We start from the raw sequence: 25,100 nt of genomic DNA, 5'->3' as shown, positions 1-25,100 counted from the left end.
AATAAAATTGTCAGTGATTTTAATGCTAATAGTAAGTTTAATAGTAATATCTAAAAATGTGCACTGATAGCAGTTATACATGCAGATATTAGCAATGTCTATGTTATTTCTGATATTTGGAGATGGCATAGTTTCAACAATTCTGTTTTCTTGTATGTTCATATCAAACTTTTAGAACGTATCAGATTCAGAACTCCTTTATTAGTCCTACAACGGAGAAATGTACATTGTTATTGGCAAAAGTGGCAAGCAATGATAAAAAAAGAAGAAAACACACATCGGTAAAAAAAATAAAATAAAGACAAATATGTACACAACCTTGGCTACAAAATGAGTAGCAGCAAAAAAAAAACTAAGTGAGATCAATAACATATTTAAGTATGGAGACCTTATACAAATGAAATGTTGGGACATGTATACGAAAGTATGCTTTACATAAAAGTGACTATTGCACAGTATTTGCCAAATGATCTACTCTATATAAGTTGTTGTCACGATTCTCATGTTATGTCACGTTTATAGTTTTGTAGGTTTGGGTGTTTTTGCTGTTTTCCATGTCATGTTTTCCTTTGGGTTATTGTCTGGTCCTTTCCCTGTGTTTTCCTCTTGTCATTAGTTTCCCCTGGTGGTGTCTAATGGTCTGATTAATGTTCACCTGGGCCCCCTGTGTTTTCTCCTCCCTCCTCACCTGTGTCTTGTTGTGGTGAATTTAAGTCTGTGTGTGTTAAAGTTTTCTGTCTGTCGTGGTCGGTTCGTCTTGTTCCTTGACTAGTTCTGCGGTGAGTGTTCTGTTTGTCATTGTACATATATATCATAGCCTTGAAATAAAGGAAGTTTCAGTTTAAATCTGCATTTGGGTCCTGCTTGTTTCACAAACCGTGACAGTTGTGCACTTAAGTTAAAGTTAAACTCATTTCAAATGATGTATTGGTGAGTATACAGTAGGGGTAGAGATGGCTCTGGGTTTGGATATAAGCATGTGCCTAATCAAACATGACAAAAATAAATGTACAAGTTACATTACATTTTTATATTGATGGGTGTGCATGTAGGAATGGGTGTATACATGTATGAGTGCCTATTTTGATGTGCGAATTTACAAAAGGAGAACTGTGGTGTGTGTGTGAAAAAATCTCTAGATACATGTGTTTAACGGTTCAGGGTTTATTTGAATAAATACCTTACAATTGACTTTAAAGGCTTTTTTCGTGTTATTTTTTCGTGTTATGTCTCGGTAACAAATTTGAAATTTGAAAAACAAACAGATACAAATATCATTGGAAAACTAAGAATCTCCTCCTCTTAACAGTGTATAAAGTTCAAAATGTGTATGAGTGGAAATTGTCAGTATGTGGTCATACTGCTAAAAGACTGCAAATCAAGTAAAAAAAATGTGTATGATAGTAACTAATTTCTGGCTATTTCCATTAAAAAGGGGTGATCATGATGATTAATTTAACCATAATGTGATTCTTTGTCATAAACCTATGTATATACAGTATGTTTAAGTGTTAAGTTATAAGCCTATAACTTAACACTGTGCTTTCCCCATACTGCTACGCTATTACTATTACTAACCAGTACCCCCTGGCTGCAGGCCTGTGTGTGTGTGTGTGTGTGTGTGTGTGTGCGCGTGTGTGCGTGCGGGTGTGCGTGTGTGTGTGTGTGTGTGTGTGTGTGTGTGTGTGTGTGTGTGTGTGTAAATCTCTATATGCACATAATCATCTGTTAGCATTATTGTTATTGCCAAACAGGTAATTGAAGCAATTTGTGTTAAACGGTTAACACATTTGGTCCGGACTGATGACTCAGAGGAGTGTGAATAGCTCAGTGTTGTACGAGCCATTTCTTCCTCTTCTCTCTACACGTGTGAAGCATCATTATCCAGTTCCTCTTCGCCACAAACCCCATTTTAACCTTTTATCCTGGATTATCATGCGAAAAGCTGCGATTTCTCATCAGACAGGCTCCTCAATTGGGAACAGATGTTTTCCCCTCCGTGGGAAATGATTCGCTCCTTAGTGACAGAGGGTGGCGCCCCCTGCTTTATGACTCACATAAAAATCCTCTTAAACGACAGCATTCAGAGGAAATATAGGCCTATATTCATTCTTTAAATTTGGGGCCAAGTGGTATAGAAATAATTACATAGAGTGAGTGAGCTTCTGCCGGCACTGTGAAAGTGTCTTCAGCCAAACGGCAGCAGAGCTGAATGTCTATTCAAGGAACGATATTAAAGCTGTGGCCCCAGGTGTAATGACTATAACACACATATCGGAGAGAGCGTCAGTGTGTGTTTCAGACGGATCCTACATGTTCTGAAGCATTACACCATCACATTAACTTTTCCCGGACGGACTTATAAAAGGAAAACCCTTTAAGAGAATGTATCTGGTTATAGAACCGGATAGAGGAACAGCGGTTAACAAGGAAGTGATGTCTAGACCTCTAACTACTCAAATCCTACATGGCTAGTGTTTTCTGATGCTGTACTACTACATCAGTGTTTCCCACAGATTTGTGGGGGCTTTTTTCAGTTACAACATTGTTGTTTTTGAACCCTTTCATGCATTGTGGTCACTACATTAGAGACTGCTAATTTAATGGTGTTTTATTGTATATGCATGCATGGGGTTTCAGATTGGTATAGTTGCACATTAGGGACCACAGTGGATTTTACTATAATATGTGTATTGTATTTTACAGTTTTTGCATAATATATCATTTTGTGAATTGGTTTGTTAAACATATATTACTTAAAAATCTGTTGAAAAAATAATTCTCACGCATAAAGATCAAAATATCCTTAGTTTGTTGTAATATGTGCATGAATGAGTTAATAAATCACACACTGATGGAACATCACTATATTGTAATTATTTAGATAGGCTTTTTCTATCAAAAATGTTCGGGGTCGGTCAGGGGTACTTGGCTGAGAAAATGTTTCAAATGTTTTTTTTATGAGATCTATTTTTAGCGGACGATATTTAATTGTGGCGGCCCGCCACAAATTAATCAATGTATGGGAAACACTGTACATACTACTACTGTATGATTTTATTGTGCTTGTTGGAGGACTGGCAAGAAATACAAGAATGGTCCAAGTAAAAGCAGTATAGGTATCCTGACTTTAAGTCCCTGGCATTTGTCAATATCTATAAACAGAATCCTACATATCCCATTGTGCAACCGCACTCGATTAAACCCTTCATGTCTGTAAATACATTACATTACATTGCATTTAGCTGACGCTTTTATCCAAAGCGACTTACAATAAGTGCGTTTGACCAACAAAGTACAAACTTGAAGAAAACAGAATCATATAAGTACATCAGGTTTCATAGAGCTAAAACATTTCAAGTCCTACTCAACTGGCTTTAGATAAGCCAGTCCTTTATTAGTATATAAGTGCTCTGTTAGCAGTTCTTTGTTAGTAATTCTATCGCTCGAAGTGGAGTCAGTCTGCGCCGGAAGATGTGCAAGCTATCTGCTGTCCTGATTTCAATGGGGAGCTCATTCCACCATTTTGGAGCCAGGATAGCAAACCCACGTGTTTTTGCTGATGGGAACTTGGGTCCCCCTAACAGTGCGGGTGCAGCGAGCTGNGGACGAGGTCTTGGCCTGGAATGTCGGTACACGGCCGAGGTCTTGGCCTGGAATGTCGGTACAAAGGCCCAGGTCACGGCCGGGTGGTGTCGGTACATAGGCCGAGGTCTTGGCCTGGAATGTCGGTACAAAGGCCCAGGTCTTTGGCCTGGAAATGTCGGTACAAGGGGCCGAAGTCACCGGCCGAGGTCATTTGGGTACCAGGGGCTTGAGGCCGAGGAGCAGTGGACGACTGAGTAGCCGGCTGGGGTCGAGGAGCTCAGGACGGCCGCATTGCGCGGCTGAGGTCGTTGAGCAGAGGACTACCGACAGGCAGGCTGCGGGTCGAGGGGCACAAGGACAGTCAGTATGGCCGCGGCTAGGTCGGGGCAGCAGGAGGCAACCGACAGGCAGGCTGCGCGTTGAGGTACAGAACAGTGCAACCTCCAGGGGCGTCTGATATGCGAAAGGCGGCCTCCAGGACGGGTTGGGGTCCAGGACTCGGCAACCTCCAGGGCGTCTGACGAGAAGACGGCCCCCAGGACGGTTGGGGTACAGGCAACGGCAACCCTCAGGGCGTCTGACGAGAAGACGGCCCCCAGGACGGTTGGGGGTACAGGCAACGGCAACCTTCCTGGGGCGTCTGATGAGAGAAGGCGGCCCCAGGACGGTTGGGGTACAGAGCCTCGGCAACCTCCAGGGCGTCTGACGAGAAGACGGCCCCAGGACGGCCCGGGCACAGGACACGGCAACCTCCAAGGCGTCTGATTGAGAGAAGACGGCCCCCAGGACGGGTCGGGGTACAGGAACTCGGCAACCTCCAGGCGCGTCTGACGGGAAGACTGGCCCAGGACGGTCTTGAGGTACAGAACGGTGCAACCTCCAGGGCGGCTTGATGAGAAAGGCGACCCCCAGGACGGTTGAGTACAGGACAGCGCAACCCTCTTAGGCGGCTGACGGAGAGGACCGGCCCCCCAGGACGGCAGGACACAGGGAAGGAAGGTACCCCCTTAGCACCGCTGTCGCACGAGGACTGGCCGGAGGGCCTCGCCAGACCAGAAGTGGGGGAGGAGCCTGAGACGGACGAACCGGGGGGCCCGGCAAGGGCGGGGCTCTAAAGGGAAAAACCTGAGACGGAACCGGGGGCCCGGCAGGCGTGGCTTAAGGAGAAAACTTGAGACGGACGGGGCCCGGCAGGCGGGGCTTCTGGGCAGGAGGTCTGGGGGAGGTTCGGAGTGGGGGACGACCTAAAATCCAAAAAACCTGCAGACCTTAAGGCAGGGGAACTCCCCCCCAATACAGTGCTAAGATGTACAATACAGGCAAATATGCAAAACATGCCGCAAACCCACAAAAACGACAAAAAGGTTACAGTGCAAAAAGGAACCCAATAACAGACCAGGGAAAGCGGACACAAAAGGGAGGGACAGTAACTCAAAGGCGACCCACACAGAATTACCAGACTAATGTAAGGTCCGGTTCTGAAGCCGGAAACATGGCTGCTGGGCGTGGAGCGGAAGCCTGGACCCTGGCTGTGTAAGCCAGGTAATGGAGTATTGAAGCAAAGCTGCGTGGGCCGGTACTGGAGCATGGAGCCATGGCTGCTGGGGCCTGTTCTGGGGCTGGAACCATGGCTCTAGGGGCTTGAGCTGCTAGCTTGGCCTTGCGACTCCTCCTCTTAGCAGCCGCCTGAATACTCCGTGGACCTCCATAAGCCAGACGAGTTCCAGAATATGACTCCTGGACAGGAGCAGGAACTGGGGCGGAAGCACAGGTTGACTTCAGACGGAACCCACCAAGGCGTATGGTGCCAGGTTGGGAATTGGGAGACATGGAGCTAGCATGCCTGGGGCTAGCAGGCCGGGAATCACACACTGAGAGGAAGTCCAAAAGCAACATCTCTATATTTAAGAATTTAACTAAACCTGGTTTCTCCATTGCCCTCTGGTGTGCCTCAGCCCGAACAGCCTCTCGCTGCTGACCCCTGGACGCTCCCAACCATCGACTAGAGCAGACAGCCAAAGCAACGGTTAACTCCAATATCTCCTGCTCGAAAGGATCTGCTGGGCCCATATTTCAGGTCGGTTCGTACTGTCACGGTTTGTGAAACAAGCAGGACCCAAATGCAGATTTAAACTGAAACTTCCTTTATTTCAAGGCTATGATATATATGTACAATGACAAACAGAACACTCACCGCAGAACTAGTCAAGGAACAAGACGAACCGACCAAGACAGACAGAAAACTTAAACACACACAAGACTTAAATCACACAACAAGACACAGGTGAGGAGGGAGGAGAAAACACAGGGGNAACTGAAACTTCCTTTATTTCAAGGCTATGATATATATAGACAATGACAAAACAGAACACTCACCGCAGAACTAGTCAGGGAACAAGACGAACCGACCAAGACATTGGTCGGTTCGTCTTGTTCCCTGACTAGTTCTGCGGTGAGTGTTCTGTTTTGTCATTGTCTATATATATCATAGCCTTGAAATAAAGGAAGTTTCAGTTTATATCTGCATTTGGGTCCTGCTTGTTTCACAAACCGTGACACGTTTGACCTAGAAAATGGCCAGCTGGGCCACCCTATGCCCAGGAAGTGCGTTTGCACTCATAAGTGGTAAAAACCGCTCATAAATGACAAAACAGCTGAAGAGACGGCAGCCTGTTGCATGAGAGAGCATTTCAGACACAACTCAGGTGTGTGAACATGATCAGTGTCAAGATGTTATGCAAAAAAATCAAGTACTAGGAAAACAACTCATGTTGTAATTTATCTAAATGTATTATAATTGGTTTCATCAAAAACTGTTTGCAGTCTGTTTAGTGGATTCCCAGCATTATGAGTTACCTTTGGATTACTGAAATATTTTCTTTACTATGCTGATTTTATATGTTGTATTATGCTTGATTTTATAGCTCTTATTTAGAATGGCAACTCTTTTAAATCTAAAGAACCAAAGGCTGGTGAGTATATGCACTTTACTTTTAGATAGATGGGTGACAGCACTATATAAAGTCTCACATCACATGTTCTCAGTGTTGATGTGTAAATGCTCCTATAAAGGTTTGACATTGTCCATGGAAATGGAATGTTTCCCTAATCAGCTCTCCAAAGCGTCCTCTTTATTTGAGCTAATCAACAGTATTGCCCTATATTGCTCCCATTACGCATGATTGCTTGATGCCGAGTTTGTGCAGATAACCCCCTCAAAAAGACGCAGGCCCAGTCCTTGAAAAATGCTCACATAAAACGGAGTAAGAAGGGGCCATACATCCCTTTCAACCACTGAAATGTGTTTTTAACATTCAATTTTAGTGCAAAATTCATCTTTCTCTCTCACATATGTCATTGCATCCTTAATGGTTGGTTATAAGACAAGAATTACAAGAATGATCTAGTGTATATAATTTGGTCGAAATGTAATTGATCTGTGTACATTTGGTAATTTGTTTACTGAATTACATCAGAAGTTGCAAAAACAAGGAATAGCAGGCTCGTTTAAAAAAAATATTGAAATTAATATAATTCTTTATGTCAACTCAACTTTATTATTTTATTCATAGATCAGTACATATTTCATAATTAGAGCAGACTGTCAACCTGCTAGCAAAAGAGGAAGTAGGGAATAATTATTTTTAAGGCGGCATAGGGTGAAAAGCTTATGAAATTTGTTTTTGTTTTGTACACATTAAAAATCAAGAAATTAGAATCTGCTTTATTCCAAAGACTTAAAGAAATATCAAAACGCAAACAGACCGCAATGCGCCCCAAACATATATTAAACATATTAGAGCTTCCACCATTTCAAAATGTATAGTTAGAATTACAAGAGCTAATACTTGTGTCCTTAAGTCACAAGAAATGGCAGTTCAGTGTTATTTTAAGGGTTACTAATGGGCGGATTCAGATTGGTTGATGTATTGCACCTAATGTAACATAGTTGCATCTTTATGAGGCTGCCTTACATTCAAACCTTTTCCATAAACAGTGTCAAATTCAAAATGAATTCATCTCCATTCAGCACGGCTTGTTCATTTTACACATTTTAACAAAGGTAGCAACAGTTTAATGAGATGGACAGAGGATGGAACGTAGTAGTGTATGGATGGGCTATTATGATGACTGTGTGTGAGAAGGATAAGCTATTAAACAGAACACCATTGATTGAGAGAGAAATAATGATGACTGTAAAAGACATAAATGTCACTGAAGCCGTCCATTGTCATTCACATTATGCAGTTATTCTCTCATACTATTATGGTATAGGTCTATAACATGAGTGTGAGTGTAGTTGTGTATTACAGAACATAGTGATTGCAAGTGAAAAAGGGAAAAGTGGTGTTAAGGAAAGTCAAGCATTATGTAACATTATGATTTTGTGGGAGAAGAACTATGATTTACGCCCTAAATGGCCTCGCATACCACTACTTCTCCCCACTTATCGAAACGACCAATAATGTAGGCGGTTAGGAACCACACACACACACACACACACACACACACACACACACACACACACACACACACACACACACACACACACACACACACACACACACACACACACACACACAAGAAATATAGCTCAGTGGACACAGAGGACTAAACCATCTTCATTAGGTGACTGGTCCCTTGACGGCTATTTGACATCCCAACAGGACCACAGGGCCATATATTCCTCACAGGGATTATCACCCTTAAGTGCCCCCCATAACCAACTCCACTATCCCACGATTTTAACCTCTCATCAAACGGCACTCACCATTGTGGGATCCAATAACAGTATCAATGTATCAATGCCACAGCCTGACAAGTTGTGTTTCCATTGTGAGGTGATTGTAAGTCATTGGAAAACGAGCCCTCTGTAAATTCTGGCCGAGGCACTTTCTTTCTTTCCCCGAGGTGAAAACATCAATAGAGGAGAGAGAAGCCAGGCCAACCTATAGCACAGGAGAGATCGATAGCGCAACAAACTCGGTAAAGATTGACTGGAGAGTTGCCTGGAAACGTCCTGTTTGAGATTTATGACGTGAGGAGGACACAAGCCAACAGGAGAAGCGAGAGGACATGAGAGCGAGAGGAAATGAGAGTGATGGAGAATTCTCTTACTCTTTTGTTTTGCCTTTCAGGGTCAAATTGAATCCTCAGAGAGAATATATAAATGTTAAATACGATTGAATAACATAAATAGGTTTTTCCTTGCAAATGTGCAGCATTCAGTGACAATAAACGCCAATGAAAGAAATCTCAAACTGTGTTAATCTGAAAAACCATTCGGTTTTATTCCCCGTATTCGAGTTATCTCCCATTTTTATTTCAAAGATGAGGCTTTCCCGTTGAGAAAACGGGAAGAAACCGATATCTCACGAAGCAGACGGTATATGTTTGACATTCCAATGGGAAGATTACTGAAACAGTGACGAGATGAAATTAGAAGATATCAGGTTTCATTGCTTCCCCACACCAACAGAGAACCCTTACCGTATGTCACCCGGCTGCAGCGTGCTCTGACTGGTGCAGCAGTCTTCCATAGAAGCGGCTAATTGAATATCCTTATCTGGCTCCGAACCACCCTTTTCTCCGCTGAACCGAGACACAGGCCGGTTGGTAAAGCGGCACATTTGTATTCACCCTCAGATGCAAATGTAGACCACATACACACAGATTTATTTACTATATTATGCTGCAGCACAGATAATTGTGTTTTTATAAAGAGGAACATCATAACCAGACCCCACACGGTACTACAGACAAAGCTATCTTTCTCACATGCTATTCTCTAACGTCTCACATGATAAAAGTTCCCCGGGAATGTGTTAACAGCCTCCAGCTGTGATTTTTTTTTGGTTATAAAATTAAGTGCAGCAGTTTTTCGAATGCCCGTTGGGCCCTTTAGTAAATTGATTCTATTTTAAAAAGGCTTTTTTTTTCTTCTGCAGTCTGACAGAGAAAGAGAAGAAGAAGAGGTGGCTGGGGAACGAGAATGGACTCTCAAAGAAAGAGAAGGCAATAGATGGAAGCCAGTTTTGTTGGTGAAAGGGTTAAAGAGAAAATGGCAGTGACAAAAACAGGAGGTGTGCAGACCGATGGCCCATTAAGGGGTTAACAGTCGAAGGGAGGCCGATAATGGAGGCTCGAGCAGCTGTACAGGAACTTCAGCACGCAGGAAGGCCAACACCATAGAAACAGCTAACTAACCGGAGGAAAACAGAGGGAGAGTGAGGCAGGGAGGTGATACATTTCTCAGCATCAGTTAACACTGACAAACCAACAATAAAATAACCATTCAAATATTGTTGCAAAAATCTATGTTTTTCTAACGGACTGCAAACACATGTTCACACCTTTTTCTTTGTACAGTGTGGTGCGTTCACCCGCTTTGTCAACACGACTGCAGATGCATAATTAAGCATGGAGCCCCGGTGTGAGTCTAACAGCATAGATACAGCAGAGGATTCCTGAAGGAGAAGCTCTTCCACATGAATTGAAGCTGCAATAGAGTAAATGTGACCTTTACCATCTGAAGAATGTGGCATCCACATGATACTGATATACTAAAAGCTATCCTTTAACTTATTTGCTCTTTTACAAACAACCACGGGCACAAAACATACATGCACATGTGGCAGAAATATGTCCCATGGAACAGATGTTTTACTGCAGCCTAGGGCTGCACGATTTTGGGAAAAAATCGAATTGCGATTTTTCTGACAAATATTGCGATTCGATTTGCGATATTTGTTTTTAAGCGACCCAACGGAAGTTTATTGTAAAATGCGGCCATATCTCCCGCTAGGAAGGTCCAACATGCTCCCGTCTATAGCACCCCCACAGCCCGAGCTACGAGTGAAAGAACTAAACTTACATGAAACTTCCGTTGGGTTGCTTTAAAGTCAAGCTTCAGTTTAAAGTGGACCTATTATGCTATATTGGAAAATTACCTATACAAATCACCCATTAGAGCCATGCCTCATACTGCTCATACCCCTATTTTGCAGCCCTGTTAGAGAAACGCGGATTTTGGGTCCTTAGCTTTAAAAAAAGAGGAGGCGGAGCTAATGCCTGATCAGAATTCTACCGGAGATAAAGTTAAATTCTGCTGTGATAAAACGTCATCCTGTTCTAAACCACATCAAAGATTATTTCTGAAACAGTATGGAGCTCAAATGCTTTTTCTCTTGCAGGTTTATCACAAGGTGAGTTCCTTTTTTTATTTCCTGCTTTTTAAACACATACAGGTTAGCTCTGATTGTTAGCGAGGCTTGCCAATGTAAACAAAGACGAGATTTCGNACCGAACCTACACATAAACTTGGTCCCACACCCCTTTCCCAGGATCCACGTACACCTTCCGAAGTAGGCCGCCTACCACAGGAGTTGGAGAAACGACGCACCACCTTTTTTCTGTTCGTCTCTCCACCCTCCGGGTCTGACGACACCCTACGTCAACCTCGTCTACCTGCACACCCCCGCGGCCTCTCCTCTCTCCTTGGCCTATCACAGTTGAAACCAAAACTCTTCTTCTGGTACTTCAACAACGTTGACAAAGACGTCACAACCGAGACAAACTCCCCCCAACTCCAACAATCCTTACACTATACCAACTCCTTTTCTGGCCAAAACTCATCACGTCGGTCTGACAATTAAACTACTACAAACTCATCTTCAACTGACTCCAGAGACACTTCCTGAATCACATCTCGCGAAAAACCAAGGGTGACTATCCGGTAAATACTTGGGCATCTCGGGACTCCCAGAACTCGCGGCAATGGTCCTGTTGCGGGTCGTCGGAAATTAAAAGGCGTCGAGCGACCACTTGGTTACTCCGACTCGCAACTCTTACCACTGACCAAGAACTGACATTAGACCCCGCCACTTACAGTTCCTCCGGATAGCGGTCTCGACTAACCAAACATTAATCAGGAGGGCCTAGTAAACCGGACTACTTACCCACGTACTCAGACCTCTACTACTCCAGGGTCCAGTTCCTACAAGGGTCTCAACTACGGACAAACTTCCAAAGACTTCACCTTAAAGTTGCGAACCCAAACCCCACACTCCTCCCACCCTTTTACCCGTCAATGGTACCGTTTACCTGGAACAACACCCAAGCCTTGTGCGGGTAAAGCCATTTTGATCATACAATGATTTTGGCCCCGACTTCAGTCACTATTGATACTAGATTATCACACGGGGTAAATCACATACCTCCTGTTACTTTCTACTAACACTTCTCTCTCAAATTTTCCGTTCAGGTCATTCACATTTTGAGTCTACGGTTTTACCTCCTCCCCACAGATGGCACCTTACAAGTGCATGTTGGTCTTAATCCTTTCAACCCCCTACATCACGTCTCACTAACTCCTCAGGGCACATTAAAGGCTCTACTTTTACTTAAACCAAAGTAACAACCCACCTTTGTTAGTTCTATTTATCATAAACTCTATTTCTACTTTCCACCAATGTAAACTGACGTTCCGTGAGTTTACTCTACACCCCCTCCCCCACAATCGAGTCGAGTAAAAACCTTTTTTTCGGTTGGTGGTGTGTGGTGTTTTGCGGGTCACGACGCTAATTGTTTTTATCGATATCGGCCCTCCTGTCCGAAAATAAGTCACTCAGTTGGAGTCAGTAGACTCCGAGTCTAGATTGGTCCAGGTCATACAAATGTATAATACTCACTACTAAATTCGACCACTCCTAACACCCACTTTCAAGGTCAAATTGACTTTCTTTATTACTTGAGTCCAGCATTCATGTGCCTCTAGGTGGGAGCAAAGGTACCATCTAGGTAAGGTTGTATATGGTACTTTGGTGAGTGTTTGGTATTCTGTCTGCGGACCAGACGTCGTGAGTAGCGCCACAAAGGTCACAATGTATGGTCCTCCTCGCAGTCTCGAGACTACTGTGCAGTGTCATCGGCTGCCACGGCTTTGTCGACACACCTTCCTTCCTTATACCACCGGCCGTCGTCCATTTGTTTGGCTGGCCGCCCACGAAGACTCCTACAATTCTTCAGCGCTTCCTTCAGGTTCAAAAAACTACTTATTTGTGTCCGACCCTACCACACAAAATAAATCAAGTCGTCCGCGCTCTACCTTAGTAACGACGTAGTACCGGCCTGTGCTACTTCAGACTTGGCAAATTCGGCAAACGATCCGATTGCGCGCGACCCCCGACGACGACCGTCGGCCGAACCGACACCTCTCATCAGCGCCATTTAGAGCGTGTCATGCGTCTCGGTTGCACTAGGTTCGCGGAATTCCTGTCCTTACCCTGACCTCCATCGAAGCGCGACTCGCCTAGTCGGGAACAACATACCGACACCTTATTTACGAAGGCGTGTCACATTGGCGAGCGACTCCTCGGGTGCCTACTAGGAGCGTCGTCCGCGACCCTGTCCTTACCTACCTGCCTTGCCATTGAAAGCGCCGTCGCTCGATGGCCAGCTCTAACTTTTGCCGGAGCAAAGAGTGGAGCGCTCTGTGTACGGACGTCTCGTTGATAAAAGTTCTTATGATGCAGTATCTTCACCGCGTCTTACGCCCGTAAATTGTGTGTGAGAATCGGGCCCGATCAACTGAAATGTCTTAAGCGTCCACGTTTGGGGGCAACGGAATTGATGAATTCAAAAATGTGTACGTTCTTGCAATTGTCGCATGCCAAAAATGTTGTTCGTTCTTTGAATTGTCAATTCAACATATGTGCATTTTGAAATTCATGATCACCAAAGCAATAAACCATTCTCTACAGTCCGGTCACGTTCCATCAGCTCTAAAAACGGCCATTATCACTCCCCTCCTCAAAAAACCTACCTTAGACCCGGACGTTCTCGCAAATTACAGGCCCATCTCTAACCTACCATTCCTCTCCAAAGTGTTGGAAAACATAGTCGCCACCCAACTGCAACACCACCTCAACAACAACAACATCTCCGAAAAATTCCAGTCTGGTTTCCGCTCCGCTCACAGTACTGAAACAGCACTGGTCAGGGTCACCAACGACATCCTCACTGCTTCTGACAATGGCTCCCCCTCCCTCCTCATCCTCCTGGACCCCACTGCAGCTTTTGACACTGTTGATCACACCATCCTCCTCAATCGTCTCCACTCCACCATCGGACTCTGTGACACGTCCCTGGACTGGTTCCGGTCCTACCTGACCGGAAGGACTGAGTGTGTCTCCATGGGAGGTGCTCATTCCCCCACCCAACCCGTCACTTGTGGTGTACCCCAAGGATCCGTGCTTGGCCCCACCCTATTCACCCTGTATATGCTTCCCCTCGGCCGTGTCATCAGCAGGCAGGCATGGACTATCATTCCATTGCTATGCTGATGACACACAGCTCTACATAAAAATGGAGCCCCCCTGTCCCCCCCGCTCTGCAGTCCCACTGTCATCCCCGTCACCATCACCTTCATCCACAATCACCATCTGCCTGGAGGAGATAAAGGCGTGGATGAAACAAAACTTTCTACAACTCAACAGCTCCAAAACCGAGGCCATTCTCATTGGCACCCCACACCAAGTTAAATCATCCCCCATAACAAGCATCACCTTCTCCGACCAGGACCTTCCCCTCTCATCAGTTGTCACCAACCTGGGCGTCAAAATGGACCCCTGCCTCAACTATGAGACCCACATCAAACACCTCTGCAAAACATCCTTCTTCCACCTTAGAAATATAGCTAAACTCCGCCCCACCCTCACTCTTCCTGACGCCGAAAAGTTGGTCCACGCCTTTGTCTCCTCCAGGTTGGACTACTGTAATGCACTTCTCGTCGGGATCCCTAGCAAGAGCCTTCAAAAGCTCCAATACGTACAGAACAGCGCTGCTAGGATCCTGACGAGAGTGCGCAAATACGAGCACATCACCCCCATTCTCAAATCACTGCACTGGCTTCCCATCACCTCCCGGACAGAATTCAAAATCACCCTGTTAACACACCAGTGTATCCACGGAAATGCCCCCCCCTACCTCAAGGAATTGATTGAACCACAAACCGCCACCCGCAGCCTCCGCTCGGGAAATACTAACAAGCTGAAGGAACGGCACACCAACCTCCGCACTATGGGAGATCGAGCTTTCTGTGCAGCTGCCCCCCGGCTGTGGAACTCACTCCCAGACCATCTCAGAGCTCCTCAACCTGTGAACACTTTTAAGAGAGCACTAAAAACCTACCATTTTAACAAAGCATTTGGTTAGCTTTTTAAGCCGGTTTTAATAACCCTGCCTCTCCTTTTTAAAACGTGTTTTTAAACTTGTTTTTTAACCTGTTTATACATTTTGACTCTTGCAAATGGTTTTCTTTATCTTTTTTTTATTATGTACTGTAGCACTTTGAGGTTTGTTTCAAATGTAAAGTGCAATACAAATAAAATGTATTATTATTATTATTATTATGGTGGTTTTCTATCTCTCTGTCAGTAAGTGAACCTTTTGACCATCCTTAAAACACAGAATTGCAGACTCAGCTGATCCGATCTGAACTGAGGGGGGTTTGCTCCATAGCTTGGACTGTGCAACTTCTAATGTGGGAGCTTTCAAAACGATATCTATATTCAACACCAATTTGAAAATCTTCTAAGGTTCATGATTAGTCAGCATTTCTTTCTATAGACATCGTCCCCCATGTCTTACAGTGCTGGTCCCTTTACAGCCAGTATGGATAAAACATAATGATTACAATAATTTGCACCTAGACATTAGTTTATTGTAGTAGGTTAAACTTTGATGTCTTTGTTTCTGTCACGCTCCATTGCATAAGTAATTGAACATTTGAGCTAAAACAACAGAAAACAGACCATTTTAGTGCAAGAGAGAGAAGTTGAGGTTGAGCCAAATAGACAGAAGAGGGAGCCAACTTTTACATCATACATTAGCCATTCTTAATAAGTAATTATCCTTTCCTTAAAGCTGTTTCAGCCATTTGGAGTTTTGATGAGCCTCAAGACTGCAGCGGTGGCACACTTTGCCTATAACCACTGGAAGAAAGCTGAGTTACGTCTCTGTTTTTATAGCTGCGTGAAGTACTGCGGGAATTTGGAGCGTGCTCTGCCCAGGGCTGCATTGGAAACCTGATCATTTTCATTAAGTAATTGGTCGCTGTGACCTGTGTGAGTTCCTTGGCAAGATGGAGTTTCATTTGCTGGTTTGGGAAGCAATGTTACTGCTTCCACATGAATAATTAAATCAAACTTTACTACTTCTGGACACACACAAACACTCATTCACCAACGGGCTTTGAACAGCTGTGCCCACAATTTCTTTGCGCCTGCCTCCCCCCTCACAACCCTAACAACGCTGTAATATTTCATTTGAACAGCTTCTTTCTAGCAAAAGCTGCCATTACGATTTAGTGCCACTTGGATTTGTACCACAAAGCTGTCAAACTCGGCCATGTCAAAGCATATTGGGCGTCTCTGCCTTGTTGGCTCCTTTAGGGAGAAGCAGCGGAAGATTTGTGACACTAAAATGGTAGAGGAGGAAACATGGAGGAGGCCACTGGCTGCAGCAAGTAACATAGGAAGTAGATAAGAAGCCTGTAATTACAGAGAAAGAGAAAACCAACCACAGCGAAGCAGAGAGATGTGTAAGTATGTGTGTGTTCGTGAGAGTATAGGAGAGAGAGAGAAACTGATTGTGTGTGTGTGTGTGTGTGTGTGTGTGTGTGTGTGTGTGTGTGTGTGTGTGTGTGTGTGTGTGTGTGTGTGTGTGTGTGTGTGACGTGGACATATGTGTCTATTTGCGCGTTCTTAAAAGCAAGTGTGTAATGAAACGTGAATCCGAAAAGATGAATCTTGTTCTGCACATGATTCCTTGACCAAACTCAATACCCCTGCGAGAGAGACCGCTACAACAATACCAGGCTGATCTCTCCATAGCAACACACATGGTAACACAAATCTATTTCAGAGCAGGAGCGCAGCGTAGCACTTAAACGCAGCGGACAAAAAAAATAGGGAAAACAGCGATCAATTATTAAAAGAGCTTCATGTTCATACTTACAGCCTGTGTGTTGCCAGCTGCAGCCGAAAGTAAGAGGCTCCTACGGCTCACACCTACCTCTCCTCGCACAATGCTGAGCGTTATCAGGGATCTACAGCAGTGCCGCTCCTTCGTCATATACAGAGGATGTGATCTAGGATCTGCCCCTTGTTTGACATTTAATTGTTCAGTGAGGTGTGTTTACTTTCAAGGTGTTGGCTGCCCTCTCAGACTCAAACACAGACAAGCAGTGGAAACATGGAACACTAATGAGAAAAACAAACTCAGGGCCCTGTAACAACAGCGGAGAAATGACCGATAGAAAGTTTAAATCAACATAATGTTTCTCCTGGCATAAGCTCGCTGGTAAATCACAAGGCTGAAAGCAGATCTGTCGACATCAATTGTTCAGAGGCCCGAGCATTCAGCTTTACATCAGCGTAATTGCGAAGCCAACATAAACACACAGCTGATAAGATTAACTGCTTTTTTAAAGAGGGCTGGCAGCACAATTACCTCAGCGTTTTCCTTAATTTAGACAAGAGGGAAAAACACATAAGTGTTCTGGTATTTACTTGAAATAAATGGTCTTAGTTATTGGAAAATCTGAACAGTGAGAAGCAAAAACTGGAAACACTGACACTTTAATGGAGAAAAAACAGAACATGTTTTCCTTCTTTACAGAGAATACTTGCCAAACCATTCCCTTTCCACTTTCCAAAGCTCTACAACCACCAGTAAACATGACCCCAGTAAATCCTCCAGACAGCGTCAAAGTGACACTAAGTTGGCTGAAAGTGCCACTTTGATGCACCCTCTGCTGACCTTTCCCAGATCATATAGTCCGATTATACACATGTTGGACTGACGTTTAGCAGGATCCACACAAAAATCTTTACAGTAAAAGCTTTCCTCCTCTTTTGAGCAGCCATTCTGCAGTGACACATACAACCTTATGTTCTTCAGAAAGGTTGACACACACACACACACACCAAACATGGGTGTTGTGACAGGAGAGGAGAGAGACGGCTATGAATGTTTTTTCTTCTTTTGACCCATGATCTGATTTTCTTCACTTGATATGCAACGATAGATGGGACTTGCACGACAATAAGTAAATGGTGACCATGCAGCACAGATGCACAGTTTGTGAGAATTTGTTGTTTTTACTTGTCGTACATGTACAATTTGTCCATTATCTTTGGCTCTCTAATTGTTGAAGAAATAAAAATAGCTATTTGAGGAAAATCTCATTTGGCTTTGGAAAATTAACAGGTATTATTTACAATGAACAAACCAAAATTATGAATCCATCGATAGAGAAATGAACAAGCATATATTGAAGGTAGATTTATTTTAGTAGTTACAAATAATCAACAGAAATTAATAATGATATGAGTTGTTAGCTGCAGAACTACAATATGGGTCCATTAAGCCACGGAAAACGTACCAGGAAGGATTCCCCATGTTCAGGCTCAAACAAATGCCCCCCCTGAAACCACCTACTGCACATATTTCCTTTATTTTATATATGACCTAGTTCTTCCCTTGCATGTTTTATGTCCTTCTAAGATGTTTATTGATTAAAACAAACGCCAAGGCAGAATTATTTGTAAGGGCAATCCTATTTGGTAAATTAGCGTTATTCTGATTGTTGAATAAGCTACATAAATATAAACACACGATACAAAATACAAGCAAACAACAGAAAGACATGCAATTCCTTTTAATAGTGGATTTTCTGTCCTTTCAATATTTGCAGGCATTTGAATTATTTTCAGGAAAACCGCTTTATTTTGGGCCCTAAACGGCACTAAATCGGACCACCTGTTAAGTGGTTAATCACAAGCATCCGCTAGAGAAGACATCCGCCTATCCTCTAAATTCCGCCTTGTTAAACGAAAGCAAATCCACATCCTATGTTTATGTACAACACTGTCACTGCAGGAGATATCACCATAGCAGTAAGTGGAAGGCATTAGAGTACTTACACAGCCTATCACAAAAGAAGCAGCAATGCACCTTTCAAAGCACGATGTTATTGAGGCAGGACACAATATCGTACTACCTGCCGTCGGTTCAGTGGGCTGGGTGTCCAGTTTCAGGGTGTGCTGCAGGATACTGTAATCGTATACACTTTATCGGGCTTGTTTGGTCACAAGTGTTTTGTTTAAGGGATTTCAAATGGGGGCGGGGGCACGGGCTGTCTCATTGTGGGCGAGTCAATAAGATGTAACCACGATCCCACGAATATCCGTGAATAGATAAGAGTGTCTGGCCATATCAAAATACTTGGCATGGTCAGATCTGAGCGAGGGAAAAAGGTTTGATACTCAAGAGTCTGTCCTGGGAGTACTTCTAAGATTTTTCTGATTTGCAGTGGAAATTGGATTATGTAATAGTTGTGTAATAAATAAATGTCTTGTTTACAGAGGGTGCTGGAAAGCAGCAAACAGAAAAGGTGATTGAAAGACTTTTGCTAAAACAGCAGTTTGATTTTTATCATCTATTAGCTATAACTCATGATATCCTATCCTGCTGCATACTGACCATGTTTTGACTTTTTTGTGGCCAAGGCTATCAGACACAGACAGGATCAGTTTAGAAAAGACAAAATAAATCTCCCAGTATTATAATCAGAATGGATTTAAGAGACATAACGGCCCTACAGCTTGTTAAAATCCCAGCTGTTTTAAACAGTAATGAGTTTTCACTGGGTCTATTATACCACTTACCAAAGACTCTTTTTCCTGATGTTTTACTCTATAATTAGTACAATATGGGCTTTATTCGCCAGTATTTGGTATAATGATGTCAAAACATTATTTAAATTATGGCCTCAACAATGCAGTGCACGGAGCAGATTATCAAAATGAAGTTTTGGCATGCATAGTTCTTATATGATGTTAAAACACAAACTGGTTCCTGTTTTCTTACCAATATTAGGAAAACATGTTGCACTATTCATAATTCACCATTTCATTTATTGGGTTTTGCTTCCCTATCAGGTAAACACCCTGTGATTTTAACTTGGAAAAAGGTTGGTTGCAACTTCAAGAAAAAAAGTTTACTTTCTCTTCAGTCATTTCAGCATTCTGCTGAAGCTCCAAAATTGAGGTAAGAACAGTCATGTCAAGGTGGTTCAATGTACCACCTTTTGTTACTGGAGCCAGCTAAGCCCCTGAAAACAACAGCAGCATTTTAAGAAGGAGGGTGGTGTTGTTATTTAGATGATACACCCTCATCAGGGCCACCCGTTGCTTTCCCTTTCCTATCCTGCGATATAAAAACTCCACATCACCTGCACCTTGAGGAAATGCTGGGGGAGGACAAAACTATACAACGGTGGGGACGAATCTGCCACTCCTACGATATCTTTCACAATCAAGTCTGCTAAAATGTCCATATGTCGGTTGGTCTGATCAATTATTAACCATGTTTGGTCAACCAGATTTTTCAGGGAAGACAACTTGGTCATATGTAGAAAACAACGTAGCTAATTCTTTAGCAGCTAGAATAAAAAACAATTTACTTCAATGTCTTCCAGTTGGACTTTTTTTGTATTGCTCTCTGCAAGGGCCAAAACACGTAGCAGCCAGAGAGGACATTCAACGCATGTATTTATCGACAACATATTGAAAAATGTGGATGAGAATGATTTTTCATTTGAGTTTTCTGTATGTCACAATGAGGATTAATGGATAGCAACCTTTGTACTGCCAGATAATCTACATGATAACTAGAAATATATTTTTACTTAATTTGAATCATAATACTTTAAACTTCAATCATACAGACTGATCCCCAGATTCCCACTTGTTACTGCAGTTTCATCTAACCTATTACTGAATGAACATTTTTTTTACCAGGTATTATCTTCCAATAATCGTCTGTTTTATTATTATTTGACATGCTTTTACTCTTGATTTTCTTGCCATCATTTGTTTAGCCTGATGCTCTAAATCTTTTAAGGTTGATGCCTTAACTTTAATTATTTATTTTATTGTACATATTATAGTGTTGACCTGTTACATACATCTCATACACCTTTATTTAAAGAGCTTTTTTTGAATATGTTAAATACTGCCTTGCTAGGAGCTACTGACAGATATACAGGACTACATGATATAAAGCTAACGCTGTGTCTGGAAGTCAGAATCCTGAAATTCCCCTGCTCAGAAACCCCTCGGTTCTGTGGAAACAACACACGCTTTGTTTCTAATTCAGCTGCTTGGGAGCATCATTATTTTACAGTGGGTTACCCAAAACAACACTGCAACATGGAACAGGTGTGTGTGCGCGTGTTTGTGCGCTCGCGATGCCGTTTGCAAGCGCGTGCTTGTGTGACCAAATTAAACAAATACCAGGTTAGGTATGATACGCATCACGTATAAGGTTACATGTGCGATAGTTAAAATCGGTGGGTTTTGGAAAAGCTACCCCTGAATGACGATTAAAATAGCCTACCTTCCACCCCCCAGCCCCCCTCCCGTACATACATACACATGCGCGTGCACACCGTACACATTGGCGAATGTTCTGTAACAAAATCATATGACAGGCGTGGTCATTGAGTGAACACGTTAATAAGGCCAGTTTGTTTTTGTCATAAGAGGATAATAAGCTCCGATATGAATGGAGATGAATGTGAAAAAAACCTACCTTATGGAGGTCGATGCGGATCCGCTCCTCTCCTTTATGCGGGCTCTCGGGCCACAGGTGATAGCTCGAGCCGTAGTTGGGGCTGTCTTTGCTGCTGTTGCTGCCAGTCGCAGACGAGTTCCCCGCGTACGCCTGTTGCGTTACCGGGGGGGTGGCGCGGGAGTCGCGGGAGTGAGGCTGCGCCTGGTCGCCTGGCGCGGTGATCCTCCCAGACTTATTGCGGTCTTGTTCACAGTGCTGCGGACGCTGGGGACAGAGCCCCAGTGCGCCTTGCTGCCGCTGCTGCTCTTGCTGTTGCAGCAGTGGAGCCGGTTGAGTCCTACATAGCTCTCCTGAGCCGCTGGCGCAGTAGTTGATAGGCAAGCTGCTCCCCACCAGTAGCTGTTGCTGCGCTCGTAATTGTGGGATCTGTTGCTGCTGCAGGTCCGGAGTCTGAGACTCGAATGCTCTCTTGTTAGCCTCGGTTGACTCACATACATTTAAAGAGCGCCCTTTCTGCGAGTTTGCACGGCTTCCTTCAGGGGAGGGGTCCCTCTGTTGGAGTCTTAAATGACTGTGCTGTTGATACTGTTGCTGCTGCTGCTGCTGCTGTTGCTGCTGCTGCTGCTGCTGCTGCTGCTGCTGCTGCTGTTGCTGCAACAACTGTCTGTGGTCTCGGTGCCCTCCTGCTCCTCCTCCTCCCCTGCAGCGGTCCACGATGCTTGCCTGTTGGTAATTATTGGCACTCCTTTGGATACGATCCCCCCTTTTAGATTCCCGGGAAAAGGAGGAGGATGACGACGTTGGTGGCGGTGGTAGTTTAGGCGGCGGAAAAGGTGGGGAGGGCTGCGGTGGGAGAGGATCGGCTGGATGGTGATGATTTTGAGAAAGGCTCGCCTCCTGCTCGGAAAAACTGCAGTGGCAGCTGGGGGAAACAGGCTGCTTCTCGGACTGCGGCGGCGGCGGCTGCTGCTGCTGAGAGCCGGCCGGGGCCCAGGGATCCTGCTGCAGGTGCGCCGGCTGCCCGGTGCTGGGTTCAATGGTTCGGTGTGAAGGTCGCTGGGCGGTGTCGTAGCTCGTCAGAGGTAGAGGGTCGCCGCTGTGCACAGGTCTCCGGGAGGGCTGGCTCAGACAGGGGAGCTCCTGGAGGCTCTGGCGATGAACGGCGGTGGTCGAAGTACGATCTCGGTGGTGAGAAGAGGGCGGGGGCGGCAGGTTGAAAACAGGAGCGAGTGGGTCTGGGCTCGGCTTGCTGCTTTGTTGCTTTTCGTCGGGGATTTGGTGCTGATGGACAGCTCCCGCGTACCGATGCCGCATCCCCTTGATCGCCGCGTCTCGCTGTGGTTGCTCCTTTGCCGTGCAGAGCTCCGACACCCGTTCATTGCGATCAGTCCCAGCAGAATAGAACAGACTTGTATCATTGGTAGGTTTGACCAGGACCTGCCTTAAAACGTCACCGTACAGCCAAAACACCGCCTTCGCCTGAATATCGGTCCATTGCTTGCTATGCGCACAGGTTGCAGCGGATCGATCACTCCTTAAGGCTGTAGGGATATTACAAGAATGGGATTATTGACATGTAGAAAGGTGTTTAAATCACACTCACATGGTCGATCATTGTAATCCTGAGGAACCAATAGATCGACTTTGTCAATGTTGCCATAACCACCCTGCATTATAAGAAATTACTTTTGCTGCTACGTCACCCAAGCAGATCCACAGGCCTTTAGAACATTTTTCTCATCTTAGATAAACCCTGAACACTTTGCTTTATGATTAGCTCCACAAGTGATTCCCTATAGTGTAATGTGCATTAAGTGTTTTGCAAAAATCATGCGAGACAATAAACCCACTCTTGGTGTCTCCAACTGAAACTCATTTCCACTTGTTGGCCCACAGACACGCATCAAACTGTTATGATTACCTCATGTCTTACAGCCTGAGCACTGCAGTGTGTATGTTTTCTTTTTTATAATTCAGCGAAATATAACTGTTTTTTGAATACCAGGCAGAAATATGAAGATATATTCTGCATTCAGAGCCTGCAGCATGCTGTGTGCGAGCCGCTGCTGTTGCATGCTCTCAGAATAACATGGTGAGGGCTTCACTGTCACAGCGGAGAGGAAGCCGGCTAGATGGAGACAGAGAGAGAGAGAGAGACAGGGAGAGAGAGAGAGAGAGAGAGAGAGAGAGAGAGAGAGAGAGAGAGAGAGAGAGAGAGAGAGGGAGAGAGAGGCGCAGACGCTGCTGTCCGTGGTGCTGAAGGATTTAGGACGAGCATCACTAAAATAGCTTCTGTCGTTGAGTCAAGTAGCCAGAGGATGGACAGATGTCCAGCACACATCGGCCAAGAATTCATCTCAGCTGAAATTAGAAATGTTATAACATAGAACTTGGATTAAAGGATACATCTAGTGTTTTTTTCAAGTCTATTTTTATTAAAAAAACAATACAAAAATGCCCATAATTGAACAAGTAATCGGTGGCTATATTCCTTCTGTCGATACTTGTTTGTAGCCTTCATTTATCCAGGTAAAAATCCCATTGAGATCAAGAATCTCTTTTACAAGGGAGATATGCCGCACATTGGTTACACATGTAATAGAAATACAACAGAAAACAAAAAGGACACAGACAACATAATGAGAGGGGTACAATTTACAAACGTATTCACAATGACAGGTAGGAGTATCAAATATCATTTCATCCAGCTGTGCTTTAAAATGATGCAGGGGAATCAAAATGCTCATTTTCTAAATGTTTTGCAGAGTATTCCAAGCTAGAGGTGCTGTGCACATAAAAGCTTTAGTGCCTAAAACAGTCGTACTTGGTACATGTATAAAAAACATCCTGGGATCTTAGGCAATAGCTTATGACTCTCTGTCGATATCAGTGAGCAGATGTAAGTGGTAGTTTACCCAGCATGACTTTATATATGAACCTGCCTTGGCATACAGGGTACAGTGATGAGTAAGTGCTTTACAGTTTGTAACAAATCTCAGCGTGCTGTGATAGGCGGCATCTAAATTGATCAGGTAATGGGCAAGTGCATTCATTCATCAAATCACCATAGTCCAGCACAGGTCAAAAGGTCACAGAGAATAGCCTTTTCCTGGCCTCAAGCGAGAAACAGGACTTGTTTCTGAAAAAGAAACCTAGCTTCACCCTCAGCTTTCTAAGCAGCCAAAATCTTCGACTAATACGCAGACTTCTTTTCGACCAAAACTCAACCGCGGCCTGCAGCGAATAACTACTAACGAAACTCATCTTCAACCGGCCTGAACCTGCAGAGACTGCGCGCTGAAATGCACATCGGAGAAACCGGGAACAAAGGGACGATCCGGTAAAATGACTTGGCACTCTGGACTTCCGAGACTAAAAAATTTCGAAGTCGACGTTCGGTTGTTTCTGTAAAAACTCGTCGAAAGTCGTGAAGCTCAGACTGATTATAAACTTCCAAAACGAAACATTTATTGAATCTACGGGTAGCAAATCGCTTTTTCGGTTCATGTGTTTATTAAGTTGATTGATCGTTTGGCGAATAAAAGTACTGGTTTTCGCTGTTTATTAGCAAGCTGGCAACGAGCTGCTTCCTCCCCCGGGGGCTCGAAGGATTTATTAAAAAACCAATAAAACGAAAAGAAGCGGATCCAGTTGTTCCTTTGTGCCACGAGCCGGTCCACCCTTTGGACTTATCGCGGTCCCACCGTCCTACACGCTAAGGAGTAGGAGGTGGCCTAACGCGTCTCAAAACGGATGATGCGTTGCGGCTCTTCTCGATGAACGGTCGGAACCAATGGACATAAATTGTATGGACCGGCGATAGAAGCCGGAACTACGACAACGGAGAGAAAACCTTTGGAGTGGGGCGAGTT

The 25,100-nt window shown here is 44.2% G+C and overlaps 1 protein-coding gene across 3 annotated transcripts in view; it reads right to left on the bottom strand.

Annotated features, from left to right (window-relative positions):
- Nucleotides 1–22,566, bottom strand: part of LOC104957383 (small conductance calcium-activated potassium channel protein 2-like) — a 69,953-nt gene extending 47,387 nt beyond the window's left edge. For all 3 annotated transcript variants that reach the window (XM_010785009.1, XM_010785011.1, XM_010785010.1), the window contains exon 1: nucleotides 21,247–22,566. In XM_010785009.1, the coding sequence (XP_010783311.1) occupies nucleotides 21,247–22,542 (1,296 nt within the window). In that variant the 5' untranslated portion in view covers nucleotides 22,543–22,566. The remainder of the gene's footprint in view (nucleotides 1–21,246) is intronic.
- Between the last annotated feature and the right edge of the window lie 2,534 nt (nucleotides 22,567–25,100).

The sequence above is a fragment of the Notothenia coriiceps genome, unplaced genomic scaffold, assembly GCF_000735185.1.
Source record: "Notothenia coriiceps isolate Sejong01 unplaced genomic scaffold, NC01 NC01_scaffold00026887, whole genome shotgun sequence".
Taxonomy (NCBI): domain Eukaryota; kingdom Metazoa; phylum Chordata; class Actinopteri; order Perciformes; family Nototheniidae; genus Notothenia; species Notothenia coriiceps.
The sequence above is the reverse complement of the archived record's forward strand: the minus strand, read 5'-3'. Positions and strand labels throughout refer to the sequence as shown.